The 19,805-nt window shown below is 39.3% G+C and overlaps 1 protein-coding gene across 2 annotated transcripts in view; it reads right to left on the reverse strand.

Annotated features, from left to right (window-relative positions):
• tnmd (tenomodulin) overlaps positions 1–19,805 on the reverse strand; it is an 81,234-nt gene that overhangs the window by 19,458 nt on the left and 41,971 nt on the right. For both annotated transcript variants that reach the window (XM_016661563.1, XM_007573640.2), the window contains 2 exons: positions 12,252–12,392; positions 1,055–1,162 (listed from right to left, as the gene is read on the reverse strand). In XM_016661563.1, the coding sequence (XP_016517049.1) occupies positions 1,055–1,162; positions 12,252–12,392 (249 nt within the window). The remainder of the gene's footprint in view (positions 1–1,054; positions 1,163–12,251; positions 12,393–19,805) is intronic.

The following is a 19,805-nucleotide window of genomic DNA, read 5'->3' on the forward strand; positions in this document are numbered from 1 at the left end:
GCAACCCTTGACAACATAATCAGGAATCCCTCTTGGCTCTTTGCTTTTTAAAGGCAAGGTTGCACAAGTGAGACCAAATCACAGTAAAACGTGACTTAAATAGCCCTTTGAACCATTATTTTTATTAAACGTAAGCGTGTCCATCAATACTGGTATGAGCCCAAGTCACTTTGCTGTCCTTTCATGCTTCACTCTGGAGCTGCGAATTGAGCCAATTAGGCTTTCCGGTACACAAAAGAAGACAGAGATGGCACGGACATATGGTGCTGCCTGGGCAATTAGTATCTGTAAACGTAGATCAGACAATTTGAAGATGAGAGGAACAAAAACTCTGCTTTTTGGTGTAACAGCTTGTGTTCTTAAAGTTTAAAAACTAAAGCTGGACTGACAATTGGCTTTTTTTTAAAAAGATAAAGCGGTAAGTGGGGAGCGTCAGATATTTGCCAGCCTCTTCTTCTTAGCTGAAATCTGAAATGTAAATGAGAGCATGCTTGGAGTTGAGACGTTTGAGGAAAGGATTTTCTCTTTCAACGCGCGGCCCACTCGCCGAATTTCACTGTGACACTGAAAAATGGGAATTTTGATTGACTGAATTTTTACCCACTCCTTGTTCTGAAGTTCACATTCGACTTTAAGAAGCCCGATAACTAAAATGAATCACCCTAAGCTTGGAGAAGGGGAGCCTTGTGAATTTTACAAAGAAAGGCATTGCTTAAAAATACAATTTTAATGGTTTACCTCGCACAGACCTCTGCAGCAACCCTTCCCCCTTTAGGCTATTTGGGTAAAGTCTTTGGAGGAGATGATTAAAAATTAATGTTGGCTCAAGATTGACAGCAAGCACCATTTGATGTGAGCCACAAAGAGGCAGAGGGTTTGTGGTTAGCTTTCTGGCAGTTTCACAGGCACCACAAACCCCAGCTTATTCCTCAGTGAGAGGGGAGACAGGATGAGATGGACAGACTGAGGATTTTTGCTCCGGTTATCTTCTGACAATATGCATGGCCGCCTCCTGCAGGACGGCGTATAGGAAGAGCGTGAAGGCGTACTGTACCGTCCTTTCCCTGTCGTCAGCCTCCGCCTCGGCCACTGTGGGTAGTTTCTTCGTTTGGGTCCTGATGTAGCACCTCTGATGTTCGGCAAACCGTATCCCAGTGATCCCCTTTTTGAAAAGGAAAGAGAAATGAAGAGGCACTCAGAAATTCAGATATATGTATCATTCATCGGGCTGTCTGTGATGTGGATGTGCCGTAAGAAGTGGGGCGTTCGTTTTAAAACACTGCTTTTTACTGATAGCCAAAGTTGTTAAAGTTAAACCTAATGAGTGAGAAGAGGTGTGTTTTGAACTCCTTCTGCTAATATAAAATTGATGGCTGCTTGAACCTTCACAACGCTCTGCTCGCTTCAAAGCTGGATGAAGTCAAAGAAAAAATGCAGGGGACGTTCCAGCGGGGCTGCATAATACTCCATGGCAGGATGCGTCGCACCGGAGAGCCAAGTGACATTGTTGAGAACGAAGTGTTTTCTACAGAGAGCGCTCCCATTGAATTAGCCAGTCATAGGTCCCTGTCACTCTCTTAATCTGCTCAGTGGAGTGTGGCGATGCTCTCTTCAGCTCCAGTGATGATCCTGCACCGCGCGGACCGCGGCGCCATTCAGTCTGACACACACGGCCTCAAAAGGCAGAGAAGATCTGTTGATTTTTCCCCTCACAGCTATTCTGTCTTAATCTGAGATATTCAGCCAGAATAAGGCTGAAAGACTTTCCGGAGCTCATTTTAATTTTCCTGCTCTTCTTTTTTTTTTGCACAGCTTCCTGTATTAGAATAGACGGCTCGATCTACATCTGAGACCGCCGTTTTAAAATTGTATGAGGTGAAATTTGCATGAACCAGAGCACAATAATGGACGTGGTTCAATCTAAATTTAATTACAGTAACACGTAACGCTGTTATGCCGTCTCTTATGAATCTGTTAACTTGACCATGTGGTTATAATTTCACTTTTTGTCAATTTCTGCAGCACCGTCACTCTGGAAACTAGATAGAAGAGACGCAGAACAAAGTGATGGCTGCCATAATCTAGTGCAAGAGATTTTTATCTGCAGGAAAAGGGATGGGCAATAATGGTCTGGAGCAGGAGAGCATGATGTTTATGCCGGGCTTCATTGTGATGAGTCTTTGTTTAATGTGGGTCGGCTGTGTTGGTGAGAAGGAAAGAGGGCAACGCCGCGATGAGATTCAATGATTACCGGGCCTGGTCAAGCAGAAAATGAAGAAAGACACATTAACGCAGGGAATAGGAATGGAAAAGTGATTTCATTTTAATAGACGCTGCTGAAATATTTGCATGTGCATGCGCCAAGTCTCTGGTAACATGCTGCTGCCTGTCAAGACATCCGGCTCAGTCATAGCTAAAGTTGTATGAGTTTCCTGGAAAGACATCCAAACTGTAAAAACTCAAAACTAAATTAATAAAAAATGCAGAACTCTAAAATCCAACCTTTAACTTGAGTAAATTTATTCAGGAGTGTAAAAATTCCTCCGTTAAGAAATGACTGTTATCAAAATCACCAATTGGGTTTCCTAGAAATATTTTTTTTTATTCATACTTTACTTTTTCCAAGTTGAGAAAACTTTGATTAATTAGTAACCAATTGCTTTTTCTTTCTTTTGGGTATTGATACAACTAAATGCAAAGTTTAGTTTCCTTTAGCCTCTGGCCGTTTGGCTGGACAAGCAGCCATTTTGTTTCTTTTGCCGTTCACACACATGATGAAGAATCTGCAGGACTCATTGTTGGAGAACCAGAACAGAAAACAATGGAGTTACAATCTCCAAAACAAAAATCAGACGCCATGTTCAAACCTTTTGTTTTAAAAAAAGAAGCTTTTATTGGGTCTACCTCGGTTCATGTCAGTCTGTATAAATTAACATTTAACACATCAGTCAAAAATGCATCATAAAGAGGAAAAATACACACATAAGTGACACCTAACTATAAGTCAGAGGAAAACCCAAACTAATGTGAAAAAAGTTCAACTTATAGTCTGGAAAATATATTATTTCTTGACATGGGAATCCCAAAAAATAAATCTATTCAGATAAAGGTTTAATTTTTCAGTTTGAAAACTGAAAATAAAGACAAATTTAAACAAATTCTCCACATTCTTATCTGCAATGTAAATATCCATCCTCACATTGCAAAAACACAAAATCTTACCAAGTATTTTTGTCTAATTTCTAATGTATAATATCTTAGTACCGTTGAAACAAGACAAATTTAACTGTAAACAACTTTTTAGCAAGATACAGGAGTTTGTTTTAAGTAATTTCTTTGCTCACTACTTTAGACCAACATTTAACTTTATAGTTTTAATATCTGAGCAAGACGTAGAGAAACTTCTGTTAGTTTACAAATCTAGAACAAACTTAAAATGTACCATGTACTTAACACAGAACAAGAATGATACACGGAGAACCAACATGTAGCATCCCAGAACCGTTAGAACCAACATGAAGCATCCCAGAACCATTAGAACCAACATGTAGCATCCCAGAACCATTAGAACCAACATGTAGCATCCCAGAACCATTAGAACCAACATGAAGAATCCCAGAACCATTAGAACCAACATGTAGCATCCCAGAACCATTAGAACCAACATTTAGCATCCCAGAACCATTAGAACCAACATTTAGCATTATACCTCTCTAATCTCACCAACAACTAGTTTTAGCAGAACAAGAGTCCAGAGAAACCCCACTAGTTTATAAATTACTACTTATTCTTATTAAACACAGGGAACCAATATGTAGTTTTATATTTTTACTTTCTTGTCTTTATTTTGTTTGTATTTCCTCTAATTCATGTAAAGTAAAGCTCTTTGAATTGCCTTATGCTGAAAATGTGCTAAATAAATAAAATTACCTTTACCTTTATATTGATAAAAGTATTAGATTATTTCACTTGTAACAAAACATTTTTCTCATAAGTGAAACAATCAGCCAGTGGAACTCGCACTTTTTCTAATATTAAGGAATTATTTAATTGTTGAAAGTTATTTATGAGTTAATTTTGTTTTACTCCAAGTGAACTAAGATATTTGCACCAGAAACTAAACCAAATTACCTGATGAGATTTAATGTGTTTGCAGTGATATTTTACATCTAAAGTAATGAAACATATTTTCCAGGTTTTTCCAGTGTTCGGGGGTTGCACTCAGTCATGGACATCCAGGGAGGATGTTGAGTTTCTGTAGGCTATCCTCCTGACCATCACCATCATCATCATCATCAGTACAGTTCCTGGCAGTCATGAATTTATTTAAAAAATGCTCCAAAGAAATTTCAGATGGATGAACGCTGGAGGCAAGTTTTGATGGTTCCGTTTCATTTGCAGCGAGAAGAGGAGGCAGCAGAGCAACATGGCAGAAGAAAAGAGGTTAGATTTCTTTTAAATTCCCCTTTGACCAATATATTCCCACCGCTAACGGCTATCTGAGAGAAGATAAATGCATAAAGCCTACATAACCACCCTTCAGATGCAGCTTCTGCTGCACCATTTGCAAACAATGAGAGCTTTAATTTTCTGTTTTACAGATAAATGAAAGCTTAACCCCCCCAAAAAAGAAAACAAACTAAGTCAATTACCAATAATTTTTCTTATTAAGAGTGTCTGAGCTCACCCGCTGTTTCCTGTAGCATCTGTGTTGATTTATTGCAGCTGGCTACCTCACACTTCAGGCTAGATGCCATTTGAAGGTAGGAAGCCAAAACTGATTACTGACAGCTTCTGGAGCACGAAAGGAGCCAAATATCCCCATATCTTTGCAGAGAGGTGGCAGCACTCATGTCTGAGGGTTATGTCTGATCGAAACCTGGCAGGTGGCAAATGAAAGAAAAACACGGCTCACTCTTGTTTAACATGTGCTGCTGTAGCATAACCTCTGAAGAAAGAGGCTCTGCTTCACATGTACGTTTGTCCAAATGTAACTCTACTAATTCACATAATTATCTCCAAATATTGTATTTACAAAGTAAAATACCCTTCGACTGTTTCAGCTGTTGTGTAGGTTTTAAAGCATTGGCTTCAGACCTGCTCTAATTAATATTTCAGGCCGGCGTGGTCAGTGTAACAGCATGAAAACATTTTTAGCAGCCAGTCGGTTCTCAAAACTGGTCTCATCTATGGAGTGTTTTTCCATCAGAGCAATCTGTTTACAGACTTTACATATTATTTGGTATTCCTCTTCAATCACTCTGCAATGCCTCTTCGGTGCCGTTTGGTACGATATTTTACAGTCTGGTGTATTCAGGAGAACATTTCCCGCATACCAGTGCGATGATAAACTCAACACACTGGTGGTATGTCTTGTGTTTGTTTCAAGCAGTAATGTTTTACTGTTTCAATGGACTGTGTTGTTTGACGCCATTCGCTCCGCCCCTAACTCTACCGTACCGCTGTGGTATGGACCCTTTCCTGCAGGAGGGTTACAAAGCTGCTTGCTAATAATGACTAGCATTGGTTTTAGCTGTTATCAATATAACGTGATAAATCTTAAATATACGCCTGATATTAAAAGAAAGAGAGACATAGTTCGTCAACAGTATGACAACTAAATAACAAGATCAGGAAAAAGTTTTAATTAAGAAGAAAAGTAGCGAGAGAGACGGAAGTAGGTCAGTTATGCTAGCTTGACTTTGACAATCACAACATGTAGGTGTGCTGTGGAATCCGATTTGATTTGGTTCAGTTAAAAAATAATAAAAACAGACCTAAACACCAATCTGACAGATCAAGTAGAGCAGCTGTTTAAATTAACTATCAACCACCACAGTGTTAGCTTAGCTAATAGCAGCAGTAGCTAATCTACCACAGTGAAAATAACGCAAAATAAACATCAAGCCTAAAAACATAAAACTGTAATGGACTGAATGTTCAGTTATTTGTGTGGGAAATGTTTGAATGTCTTTTGGTGCTGAATCCTGAAACATAAAGTGCCGTTGTTGTCAGTTGCTATGTTCAGCTGTAAAGGCCACTTTTACAATGGAGACAACATGACGTGCCGAACCACACCGACTCAGGCCGTAATGGAAAACAGACGTAACTGCCCCAAGTTGCAGGGGAGGCTTATTGTTTGGGAATTACTTGGGTTCATTAAAACTATCTGCAGCTAAGCTGGAAAATCTGTTTACATTTTAAACACTTATGGGTTCCACTTGCTGCTGAAATTGTCTTGGTACTTGTGCAGCCACAGGTACAAAATCTTCCCATTTTTGTCAAAATTTGGCCAGAAACAAAAAAATTTAACCCTAAATAACCTATTAAGTGTATCAGCAAAAAAGGTTGATTTGGGGATTATTTACACTTTAAAGTCTTTTTAAAGAATATTTTCAGTGATGTCAAACTACAACTTTGGGGAACTTGTTGTGTCTTTGGAACACTTTATTCATTCCTTTGTTTCCTACTTTGATTAATGATTAATCTTAGGTGCTTTGCAAACACAATATTTCCTGTGATCTTTACGCCTAAGCACTTCACCATGCTCCTCTTCAAGCGGGGCAAACCGAGGCTAACTGTCTGTCACAAACATATTCTCTTTGTTGCAAGTTTGAATTTGAAAACCTCTCCTATGTTTTTGCTTTAAGGAGAGAGGAAAGCCATCCTACTTCAAGGTCAAATTTCCCAGCAGAAATACCAAAACATCTTTTAAATCATCCAGCAGGTCTCTGGCAGTCCAGGAGAGAGTTTGATTTTCCTCTCTTGGCAGTCCTACAAGATGTTTTGATTTATTGGTCTACCACTTTAAAACTATTATTCATGCTGACTTCCACTGCTTAATTACATTACAAACTGAGGAAATGACCCCTGAAAACACTTTGCTGTCCTCTTACAGGCTTCTCCTGCTTTGTAAGCTTAGAGGACTTTAATTTTCATAATGCCAGGCTGCTGCTTTAAGCTGCTGATTGCTGTAACGAGGTTTGAGGAATCAGATATTAATAAAGCTTTAAATTGTCGTCACCTAACGAAGGCTAAATAACTGACCCACCTAACAAGCTAATCAAGATCCGATCTAAAAGTTATTTGGGAGCTTAAAGGTGTACAAAGTTTTCCTGGATCTTTGTTAATGAATCTACATTTTAAACTTTATATTCTTTAGGAAATATCTTGTTTTCTACTCAGTAGTTCCAGATATTTAAGGCAGCAGTGCTCAAATAAAATAGATTTGATTTAAAGTCAATATGTGAGGGGAAAACATTACAGCTTCAGCATAAAAGGAGTTTTCCACATGACAAGGTCAAACAAGGTCAAACTGGGATCACTGGTAAAGCCTAAAGGAGTAATGTTTAGTGAAAATAAAGCTACTGCAGACGTCTGGAGTGATATAAAGTATTAGCACACTAAATAGAGTTTGGTTGAGGGCAGAAGGTCTCTTACTCAACAAAATACCAAATACACCATTTTGAGCCTTGTCAATAACCTTAAAGTGTCTTTTTTATACTTTTTTCACCATCTGTTGTAATTCTGCGTTGAAGAGAAGCTTAATGGAGGTAACAAACACATAGGCGACATGTATGGGCCCGGTTTCCCTGGACATGTCCACCTTTCAGGTTCTGTCCAGAGCGTCTGGGGGACTGTCAGTGGGTGACAACAGGTTTTCACTGAATACTTAAAGGGCTACATTATGTGTTTTCCAGGCACATCGTGCCATTTTATAGCACAGTCAAGTGTCTCCAGTTATAGAAAATGCTATATATGTCAAATATGACTTAAAAGACATTTTGTTTCCTGATTTAACCCTTTAACGACTTGTAATTGGGCCTCTGTCTTTCTGAATCTCCGCCTTCAGGAAGTCACCACAACATGGCTCCTCTATTAACCCTTCACACTGAGAAGTAGCTCCTATAATGAGCTCAGCAGACGTGCACATAGGTGTTTGCTAATTGATGCTGGCTAGTCTGAAGGAGCTGAGTAGAGCTGCTTTGTGAGGCAGAAGCTTGGAAACTGAAACTCTGAGGAGGAGCTTCGTCCTCGGAGGTGGAGCTAGGTCCACCCAGGCGTTTTGCACAGCTTAATGGTTGCCATGGAGACTAAAGGATTCATCAAACATGCATGAAAGAATCAAGGCAACACTCTAGGTGTGTTTTTGAAGAGGGAATAGCATTATAGCATGAAGTAAAACTAAAAAAAAATTGATTTTACATAATGCTGTCCCTTCAGTAATAAAAAGATACAGGATGGAGTGAAATGAGAAAATTGGCTCAACAGCTCAAGAAAGGAAAGTTCATGCTCTGGTTTGGTAGTCTTTACTTCAGTAATTATTAATAAGACTGATCTATTCTTTCAGTTGCTTTGCTCCTGTTCCTAATCCTGTTAGGATTTGGGGAAGGTTGGTTGGGGCATCTCTAGTTTCTCCACCAGGGGGCATCCTGGGACCTTCTGGAGGGCGTGGACCTGCAGCGGCCCACCTGCACACCTGCTGCCACTTACCTTTGTTTGGAGGAGTTTATCAGGACGGAGCCCTGACACTCCTGTGCCAGAGTGTTAGCCTGTGATGGTTGTCATCCCGCGAAGCCCTGAGTTCTTTGAACTTCCACGAACCTCGGCATATTGACCAAGATCCTCGAGACCCCGCAGATTTTACCCGTTGGTGGCCTCAATCCCAGAGACCGGCTCTCAGTTCAGTCAGTGGTAGTGCCCTGATCAGTGGTTCCCTCCCGGCTCCTCATTGAGATCACCCTCCACTCACCTGCCCGCCCTCTAGAGAAGCTCACGCCCTCGTTCCAGCCTGCAGCTCCGGATCCTTACGGTACACCTTCCCCGTGCTCAGACGAGCTCGTCAGCAAGTAGGTCTCTAGCAGGACTGTAATTTCCCACGACCTCTGAACGCCCCTAACCTGTCTCATCTCCACCCAGAGAGCCAGAACCACCAAGACGAGCACCAGTTCCGGATCATCTTGTATATATTTCTGTTTACACTGTATTTAATAAATCACCTTCACCCGTCTCCAGAGTGTGTTCTGCGCATGCAGGTTCGACAAGTTAATCGCAACATGACAAATCCTGTTTATTCCTTATTTATGTTGTTTTTCCTCGGTTGTAATTTGTGAATTTCCAGGCCTATAAACTGTTTCCTTCTTTTTGTCCACCCTTCCTGCTGCAATTAAGTCACACAATAAAAAAACAATAACATGATGGTAGAAATGTCATAAAGCATTATCCTAACTTTAGGGGCTTTTGATATATTTCTGACATCATAAAAAATGTTGAGGTAAATGCAGACAGAAGAACCATTTCACAGATTAAAGAAAATCATATTGATTGCAGCAATACATTCTGTCAGGTTGTCTTCTTTCCTCAGCTAGGGCAAATACAGCCCCAAGGGGAATAACAGTTTCATTTTCCACTTTTCTCAACAGCTCCCAGGTTTGATTGAGTTCATGTTTGAAGGTGCTTTATAACAACCAAGGAGATTCACCTTTTCTTATCCTAAAAAAAATCAATTCTAACATAATTGCTCAAGCGCAAACTACCTGCAAACTATTGTGGATTTTGTTAGTTCCTCTCTTCCAATGAGGCCTGAATCATTGTGTTCAGTCAGTCGTTGCTTTTATTCTTTCATGGCGGCGCGCCGGATCAAACAAACCTCCTCAAGGACGTGCTTCACCCACAGGAAGCGGGACAACAGCGAGCAGATGTGTTTATGCATGTTTCCGATTTATTCACACAGACGTACATTCACTGCTCTTATTGGTGTGGAAGAATGAGACTTCAGAGGTTAACGCCGTCCTTCGCTGTGCTGGTTTCCATCATTGATTCATTTTCCACTCACAAAGACCATTGTAACAAAAACAATGCCCGCTCAGTGTGGGGCTTTTTGTTCGGGATGAAGTGCAACCTGTAACTTTCAGCCTTGCAACCCCAACATTTCACAGTAAATAATGGAGTGAGAGTAAGAGCATTCATTACCCAGTCAAGCTGCGCGCTCCTTTCTCCCAGATGCAGAATGTGTAACATCCTGCACACTCGAGCAGGATTTGAGAATGAAAGGTAAGTTAATGAGTTTTACTGCAGACAAAATAGCAGCTCCAGAAAGTGTGAGAAATGCGTAAAGAAAGGCTACTTAATGGTGTTTGTTTCTGCACTGTAAAGAAGTTGCTGTATAGAATTAGTGGGAAGAAAGCACTTCTTGTTTTTTTTTAGCAAGACTGATTGTTTTTTTCTAGGTTGCTGAATGCACATAAATCTCAACATCTGCTGCTGCTTTAGCATCATTTACTGATGTGTGTGAACATTATTTAAAAAGGCTCATTAAAGCTGCAGCATGTATATACATAAAAAATAAGTTTTTTACATGTTTGTTAAAAATGTCACCATGTTTGTTAGGAGATAATCTGTGAAAAGATCGATCTTCGTCTCCTTCCTGAAATACGTCTGAAGAAATGAACCACTCCCGACCAAAATCAGCCAATCAGAGCCAGGAGGAGGGTCTTAGCGCTGCTAATCATCCTCATGTACTTGCTGTTAAATGTGCTAATCTCGGAGAATTAACTTAACAGGAACCGTTTCCCTTGTCTGTCTGTTCAGTTTACTATTTTAATAAACTGTGGAATACTTATTACTTTAGACCAAAATTTAGCTTTATACTTTTAATATCAGCACAAGACCTAGAGAAACTCCTATTAGTTTACAAATATAGAACAAACTTAGAAAGTACCATCTACTTAACAACCCAGAACAATAATCAAACATGTAGAACCAACATCTAGTTTTATCAGAACAAGAATCCAGAGAAAACCTACTAGTTTATATGGACTACTTATTCTTATTAAACCCGGGGAACCTAAATTTTAGTTTTGTACTTTTACCTTTTTGTCTTTCTCTTGGTCATATGAAGCACTTTGAATTGCCTTGTTGCTGAAAATGTGCTGTATGAATAAAATTACCTTACCTCTATTAGCAGTGGCCATGCTAACTAGCATTAGCATGCATGACAGTGTAACCCGGGGTAGGAAAAAAACTGCCCTTAGTCCCGCCTTGCTGCCCCATTGGTTAGAGTGACAGTCAGTCACACAGTGCATTCAACCAATTGACACACCTGAGGTAATTATTTAGGCTTGCTCCAGCTTTCCTCAGTCAGGGGGAGGGGGAGAGCTGGAGACAAAGGAGCTGCAGATCTGAGAATCCAGTGAGTTTGGAGACATGAAGCTGTCATGCACTCAACTATTAATGGAATTGGCCAGGTGACCCCTTTTTAGGGTTCAAGGATGGCGAACTTCTGAAAACTGGCTGGGGCCAGGAGAACCTAAGAATCACTCCATACTGGTCTGGTAGGAGGTTGACGGTCTGTATCATTTCCCCCTCCATCTCACCATTCAGGCACACAAACCATTACTCATCTCTTCATCCGAAACAACTTGCACTGGGACATTGTCATCTTAAATATCTGGATAATCCAACCATGGACTTTTGAATGTGTGTCGGTCAGACATTGTGCTGACCAGCGGGGAAGTTTAAGACCAGTTGTGCACAAAAGTATGAAGGATCTGCCGCAGTACTGTGTATATTTATTTTGTATTTATTTAGGGTTTTATGTACGTTTGTCTTGTATTGTTCACTTTAATTTTTTCTTCAAAATACATGGTATTGAAAGCAGTTCTTTTGCATTGTTTTTATTGATTACTGACAACGGCTCCATTAGACGAATTTAGTCTTCTGATTTATTCCATCTAGTCCTTCTGTACTTCAATAGTGCTACAACAGGCTATGCTAGCTGCAGCTAGCAGACAGTAAAGTGGGGCGTAAAAGGGAAGCTACGCTAAGACCCGCCTCCTGGCTCTGACTGGTTGTTTCTACTCATCACTGGGAGCACTGGGAGAAGGCAGAGTAGCTTCACTTTTTTCACAGATTATGTCTCAGTTTCAACAAATATGCAAAAATATTAGTTTTTACTAAAAATATTTCTATTTAAAAATTTTTTTAAATAAAAATATAATATATATAAGTTATACTGCAGCTTTAATTTTCTTTTCCACTTTCTATTTCTGTTGTTTGTCAAACATTTTTTTCCATTGAAAGGATGAAAATCTAAGAGATGACTGGAGGGAAATGAGAGGAGCCGTCTTTCAGCTCTGAGCCGTGTGAACAGCATGACCGTTTCTCTTCTGAAGATAAGATATGATTGTGTTGTCGACTTTGCATCAAAGAAGGGTCAGCTCGATATGGACTTGTTTAACCTTTTTACTTACATTCTTAAAGTCGTGCACCTCCACGACCTCCTTACTGCCGTTCCCCATTCTGAAGATCTCAGTGAGGTCAGCTGGGTCAATCTCCATCACACTGTTCGTCTCTACGCCGTCCACCACGGCTTTGTACTCGTGGTCATACACCTGCAATGAGATGAACGACCAGAAAACTCTTACAATGGCTCAGATCGTTAAAGAGATGGTGAAATTCAAAGTGTTTAAGTGATGCAGCTACAATGTCTGTCAAAAATGCTTTGGGCTTTAGCAGCACAGCATCTCAGATCTTTAATTCAAACAGGTCTGGATTTTACCGGCAGCTGTTCTCCAAATGGAAAAAATATCTTAATGAGCATTAAATAATATTCTATGCCAAAAAAAAAAAAAAAAAAAAGACGGGGACAGAAAAATTGTGAACTAGCATCATCACGTCTTACAGAAAAGCAAAGGATAACAGCTGGAATGTGCTAAATATAACATTTGCTCATATTAAATAAAGAAGCTGGTAAAAAAAAGATTAAACTCATTTTCATTTTGAGCAAATATTAAGATATATATAAATGTTCTTAAGAGGTGGTTGTGTCAGAATATATTGATAAAACCCTTAAGCTATTAAATTAAGAACAAATGGCAGTCTCTTCTTACAATAAGTGCTAATTATAATTACATAATATTGAACATTTCTTCACTTTGATTAATCAAATCATAGATTTCGTGGTGCTAATTTGAAATTATTTTCAATATTTGTGCTTATGTATAATGCTGAATGTGGCTTTTTGTTACTAACCTCATCAATCACAAACTATAACTTAATACAAAGTAAGACAGAGACAGCAGTGTTGTAAAAGTAAGAAAAGCTGCTAACTACAGGCGGAGTTAGCATCTCTTAAAATCCAAAACATTTGACAATTTTTGCAAAAAAAAAATGCAATAAACTCCCACATAAATATGCAGTAGTGCAAAAAAAAAAAAATGCATGGATCTGTTGATTTTGAGTGAATATCTGCTAAAACTGGAGGAACTGATTGATGTAACTTGGCGTCTAGAGTCTAAAGGGACTCATAAAAAGCCATGGCGGACCATATTTGGCCCCCGGGCCTTGAGTTTGACACGTGGTGTAAACGTATTTATCCTGTTGTTAAGTCGTTGTTGAGAAGCTATTTAGTTGTTGAAATAAAGCTGTTTTAATCACTTTGCTGATGAATGGGTTAAGGCAGGTCCAAAGCAACGCCTCTTCTGGTTTCCATCCAGTTCAGTGTTTAACAAACTTTTTCACTGACCGCCTCACCTGAAACTGCCCCTGCAATAACATCTTAACATATACAACCAGAAACTAAAGTATTATTGTCTTAACTCATCGTCTTTGCTCCTCCTAATGTGAAGGGTGGCGCTGTTTAATAAATGTGACTGGCCACAATGAAACCATAAACAAGTCAACTGGGGTGATTTGAGTTATTTACAGATTCTGGAAGATTGGATTCTAATTTTTCCAAAGACATATAACCAGTATATTACATTCTTTAAATACACTACAGACAGAAAATACATGGAAATCAAAAAAGTTCTTCACTATAAGTGTTGTGTGAATTAGTAACGTTTTAGAGTTATTTGTACTGTAGAAACACAATAAAAGAAAAATAGACTTTCGTCGTGCTGGAAAAAACAAATATATTCTTTCAGCCATAGATAGCCCAACATTAATTTTATTTTAGGTGTTAAGGTGCAGTTAGTCAGCGTGGGGCGCAGCTCTGCTCACCGCCTCGAGCTCAGAGTGCGACGCTACTGTTAGCTAACCAAAAGATTGTATTTAAAATAATGATAATGGATAAATGGCTTAAGTCGGCGTAAACGAACTTTTACATGCAGTACCTGGCAGACCACTAGGGGCCACCTGCGGACCACTAGTGGTTCGGGAACCACAGTTTGAGAAAGACTGATCTACTTGATAAAAAATAAAAATAATTGTGAGCTGCTTTAAAATATTAGAGCTTGGTGATTTATTTTAAAACCTCACAATGTTATCTGAAATACAGCAGCAGGAGGGTGACAAAAAATATCCCCATAAAATTATATTGATGCAGAGGAGGAGCTTAAATTGCTTTTAAAAGGTAAAACTATATGGATAACATTGGCTTGTTGAAGTAAAATATTTGCGTTTGCAAACTAAAAGGTCAAATATGAAGATGCACTTCTAAAACTTTGCCTCCAGAAATCCAAATAAAGACGTTTTAAATCGGCGGTACAGTTGAGGTTTTCTCTCCAGTGTGTTGCCTTTAAGCAATGTTGTTTATCACAACCGCTCGCTTATGTACTGTTCTTGGACACGCATGGATAGCTCTTAAAATTCCCTGTCTGAAAAAATGATTCATGCCCACCAGCTGAAAATATGCTATTAATATTTATGTGAGGGTTGTGATATGATGAGAAATATATTGCTGGGTTCATCTTCATCTGTCTCAGTGGCAAATCAGAGCCTCGCCAATGAGACACATGATTAATGGACACACTCATACGGGAAGTCCATCAGGATTTATATCCCCCATCAGAACCATCTCAATGTCCTCTAACGCTCTAATGCAAAATTAGCTTTCAGTCTTCACTCCTCCTCTTGTTCCGTATTTAGCGTGTTTTGTGTTGGCTAGCTTGTACACGGCTATAGGACATGTAGATGTTCCACATTACAGACAATGATCACTTCTCTCTCTTCTGTGGAAGAGAAAGAAGTAATGGGATATGATTCCTAATGGTATAAGCCAATAAATTTCTGTTAAAACGGGTCGAAGAGCTCTGAAAGTAACCTAAAATTATCAGGAGAAGGGAAATTAAGATGGGCTTGAAATTTAAGCGTCAATTGAGTAGTGATAGATAAAATTGGGGCTATTAAACCTCCTGGCTGTGTGGTGCATTAAAGTCCTATTTGGGAATTTCTTTTGTATTAACATAAAGGTGGGAGAGAGAGAATGGATTTTGGGGGCTTATTGATTTATACTAAAACAGTGAATTACATTTTCAGCAGGCTATCTCGTCTGATGAAAATCCAGCAGCGAGAATCTCCCCACCACACCGGGCTGAAATAGATAATAATGTATTACAACAGTTTGACTTAAACTGGTTCAATAGCTAAAGCTGCTGCTGTGCACAGTAATTGGCTTCTGAAAATAGAAATGAATAGCCTTTGAAATAGCCTCTTTTAATACTTATACTCAAGTACATAGAAGAACCTTCAGTGAGATTTATGCCACAATGCATAGATGCCTTTTCAGCACAATGTAGTACTTTACCTTTGTGTACTGAGGATGATCTGTTTGGGTAGTTTATGAATAGCTTTTGAACACATGTTTCAATATCCTTGTCAACAAATCTCGATTTAGAGGAGAAAATATTGATGAAATTCAAAGAAACTCAGTCTAAGTTTATTACCTTCACATAATAAAAACATTCAAACATCCGAGATCTGTCTACATTTCCTCTAAAGTTTGTATATTTTTACTTGATGTCTGTGAGCCCTTGAAACTATTCTTATTCTGGTAATTACATTTACTTTCCCCCTGGAATCTAAATTAGCTGCTGCTGCCAACTTAACATTTACACTCACTCGTGAAAATGGCTGCCAACAGATGTGCAATTATACAACGGGACAGCAGAAGTGGCGCCTCCTGCACAACCAACAAGAATGCAGCAAGTTGTTTCTGGATGGTGAGTTAACGACAAAACGCTTATCTTTTCCAGCAGCCATTGTACAGCGCATAAAACCAGCTGACCAAATGTGCTAGAGTTCATCTTTGGTTGCTAGGTGATGGGGAGAATTCCGCTGGGGTTGCTAGGTAACGGCGCAGAGCACGCAGATTGTGATTTAACAATGTGGAGGTTTTTGAAACGGCTCATTTCCCAGACATCAAAATATATCAACTTCTTGCCAAAGAAATGGCTGGGTGCTTTTTTAACGTTTTGTAGAAGCAGTTGAAACCCAAATGGAAGCATAAAAGTGTGAATATGTGAATTTAGCACAACAAATCCCCTTTAAAGCACATATCGGATATATATTACTATCGCAGTGAAGCTGCAGAGGCAACTGATTGCTCAACTGAAACTGAAGAAGAATGGGGAAACAACTTTATCACTCTAACCAAAGGCAAGAAACAGACTCAGAGCGCACACATCCCCAAATTGCACATTTGCAGAGAATCAAGAATCAAGAAGCTAATGGATTCATCAGGTTATATTTTTAAATTAAAAGTGAATTTACAAAATTGTAAAAGTCAAGCCCTGCCAGCATCCTCTATGATGAAGAGAGGGGATAGTCTGTAAAAACATTTTTGTGTGATTATAATAGTACTGAACAGTCAGAACTGACAGACGTGTGGATCAATAGCAGTACGAACAGTGAGAGGTGATGGTGGTGCAGCACCAAACATGCCTGGCATCAACAAATCAGCAGAGAAATGGAGAGAATCTCATTCTACACCTGATTGAATATGATTGCATATTACTTTCTGCTAGTCAGCTGTGAATGAGACAGTGATTGTGACAAATGAATAAACCAGATGATGCAAATAAATTAATGCAGACGCTACTGCTGTGCCCTGCTCGAATTAGCGCTTTGCTCCACTTTCCTGAATCGGCCACATTTCACAGGTTTTCTCACCTTGGCGGCAGCAGAAACTTAAGCCTTCTGACATGCTCTGGAAAACACGCAGATTTAGATGAAATAGAACCTGTTGAAGAGCCCAAGCTTGAGGTAGTATCTATAAAACAGATCTACGTACACAGGAGCAGAGATTTCTTTTAACTTGTAATGTCTTTGCTATTTAGTTTATGTACAGCTAACCAAAATTTATCAAGTTATTTCAGATTTCTGACCCTTAAATCACAACATATTGTTTTATATGTTGCAGTATTTGATTTCTTTTCAGTTTCCATCAGTTTTTTAAGTAAAGTTCACTTATTGTGCAGATTTGGTCACAGAGGACCCGGAGGGAGAAGCGGAGCGGCCATCCAGGTTGCCTGACGTCAGCTCTGGTGGTAACTGTAAAGGTCTGTGGCAGCAGGATAAACCCAATAACTGATAATTATTTTAATGAACTGGATGTCTTTGCCCATGAGGAGTGTGCAGAGATTCCTCAGGAACGCTGCCAAACGCTGCCGCCTGGCTATGAATCACTTTAACAGCAGGTCAGGGCAGCAAAAGGCGCTCTACTAAGGAGTAAAGACACTTGTCATAATGTTGAGTCATTAAAAAGAACATTTTACATTCAATTTAAAGAAACCTCTGTGATATTAGATACTGTTTTATTTGTTTACTGGAAACAGAAACGCATACTAACCTGCAGTAGAGCTGAATAAATTTCGGTGCATAAATAACCTTAATGGAAGATAGAGTGATAGGTCTGCATGTATCAAGAGGTTTATTTAAAGATCACAATGTGCCACAAAGGTCAGCATTTGTATCGTTTATCAAATATCGTGATAAATTACTTATCATCCCAAGAGTTTTTGATTTATCAGTGTCACAATAAGGATGTAAGGATGTTTCAAAGCCCCCCAGGTTGATAATTTTACAACTTTTTCTCCAGTTTTTTCAATGAAAGCATCAATAAATACCAATAAATCTGAAAATACAGTTTTCATGATTAAAAAAAAATCACACTTTTTTACTTGACTGGATTCCTAAAGAAGCATATTATCACCAGGAATGTTTTTCAAAAGCATTACTTATAATTATTTGGGGCAATAATTGGTGTGACAAAGTCACAGTCATATAGTTATCTAAAAAAATGTATTAAATAATTCTAATTGTCGCCTTTATTGTTATCATAATAGTACCGCAAAATGTGATAAAAATGTAATGTTTAGTAATGTATAATCTCAAAAAATGTAAAAAAGCTCAGTTCAGTAATGAAATATTTAATCACTATGAAGATATTCTGTCATATGATGGTGTGTATGTCTTCATTCGTAGCCATTAAACATGTTTTTTCTGTGCTTGTAGCTATAATGCAGGAAATAAATGCCTGAAACACAGTTACTGAAGAGATGCAGTTCTCCCTCTACATAAATATTCTTTTCTATCATTAAAAGCTTCCAGTAAAAATTTCATTCTCAGAGAGCATCTTCTCCTCCCTCCCAGCCTCACTTTCTGTAAGTCATATTTTAGAATAAACTGTCTTCTTTGATACATCTGACCATTCTTTGAAACTTTCGCAGCCCACCAAAAATCACAGCCTGCGATTTCTGGAATTTGACATTTGCGAATTCAAACGAGTTTCCTTTTTACATGTGAAGTTTCTCACTGCCGCTGTAAGCAACAGCCTCTCATCTCAAGTTCAGTGTCGACTCCCAAACGTCTCACCAGCCTTGCAACTTCTAAGAGCATGCTGAAGTGCAAAAACAAATCTCAGGGATGGTTTATAAGAAACACCGGGAAGACAACAATACAGCGGTATGCTTGGACGGACAAAACTGAGAGATGTACTTGAACACTTCAAAGTTACTGCGCTAAAGTGGAAGAAACAGTAGATGCAAAAGGATTATTTCTAATAAAACTACACATGATTCATTTACAAACCTTCCTCCAAGGGTTTCTGATAGCCCTGAAGAACCGCTTGCATCATAAGACACCTCCAACTTTTTCAGAGAACAAGATAAAGCATTCAGATCTACACCAGAAAGAAAAACATTCAAGCTCTGGAGCAAGAAGCCTTCACAGACAATGCCTTGTTTATTTCCTCTGCTCAAGGTTTCCATCTGAAGTGGTTCTTAACAACCCCCACCTAGAAGGTTTCAAGCTGAGACTCTCAGGGAAAGGGAGCGAATGAGTAGCGGCAGGCGCAGCCGGTCCTGGAGGCTGTTTGTGCGAATGGGTTGTGGTGTGGCACCCGAGGACATTAAGCAAAGGTCACGTAGATGCGGCTCGTAGTAGGCTGTGTGTGTGTGTGCGTGTGTGTGTGTGGAGGAGGCAGTCGTGGGAATGAGAGAGATGAGCTGATGACAATATGTCCTCTTAGTTGTCCTTGAGGGTTGGAAGAAAAAGGCTCCAGTCAGGCGGAACCGGATGCCTGTCACTCATGGCGGGGTGGTAATGGCCGTGGAGGCTGTTGAGGGGCTGGAAGGGTGAGGATGAGGGGGTGAAAGACGGCGTGGGGGCTGCACATGGCCTCCTGGGAGCCATCGGCAGAGCCGTGATAGATCGAGGTGGGCAGCGGCTATGACAGTATAACCACCCAACGTTGTGTCCTTTTGGTTTTAGTGCTTCCCAAGTCTTCGCTGGTTTGAAATCAGCAGCACATGCAGAACCTTAAAGGTAGTATTATGTGTTTTCCAGCCACACAGTCCCATTTTATAGCATAATAAACTAAGTTCAGTTGTTATAAAAATGATATTTATGTCGAATATGACTCAAAAGAAATTTTACTTTGAGGTATAATGGCTTAAAACTGAGCCTCTCTCTTTAAAAACTTGCTTTTTCTGAAACTACTGAAAACTCCACTGTAGGGCTGTTGTAAACGAATATTTTAGTAATCGAGTAATCTATCGATTATTCTTACGATTAATCGAGTAATC

This window comes from Poecilia formosa, unplaced genomic scaffold (assembly GCF_000485575.1).
Source record: "Poecilia formosa unplaced genomic scaffold, Poecilia_formosa-5.1.2 Scaffold336, whole genome shotgun sequence".
NCBI classification, from domain to species: domain Eukaryota; kingdom Metazoa; phylum Chordata; class Actinopteri; order Cyprinodontiformes; family Poeciliidae; genus Poecilia; species Poecilia formosa.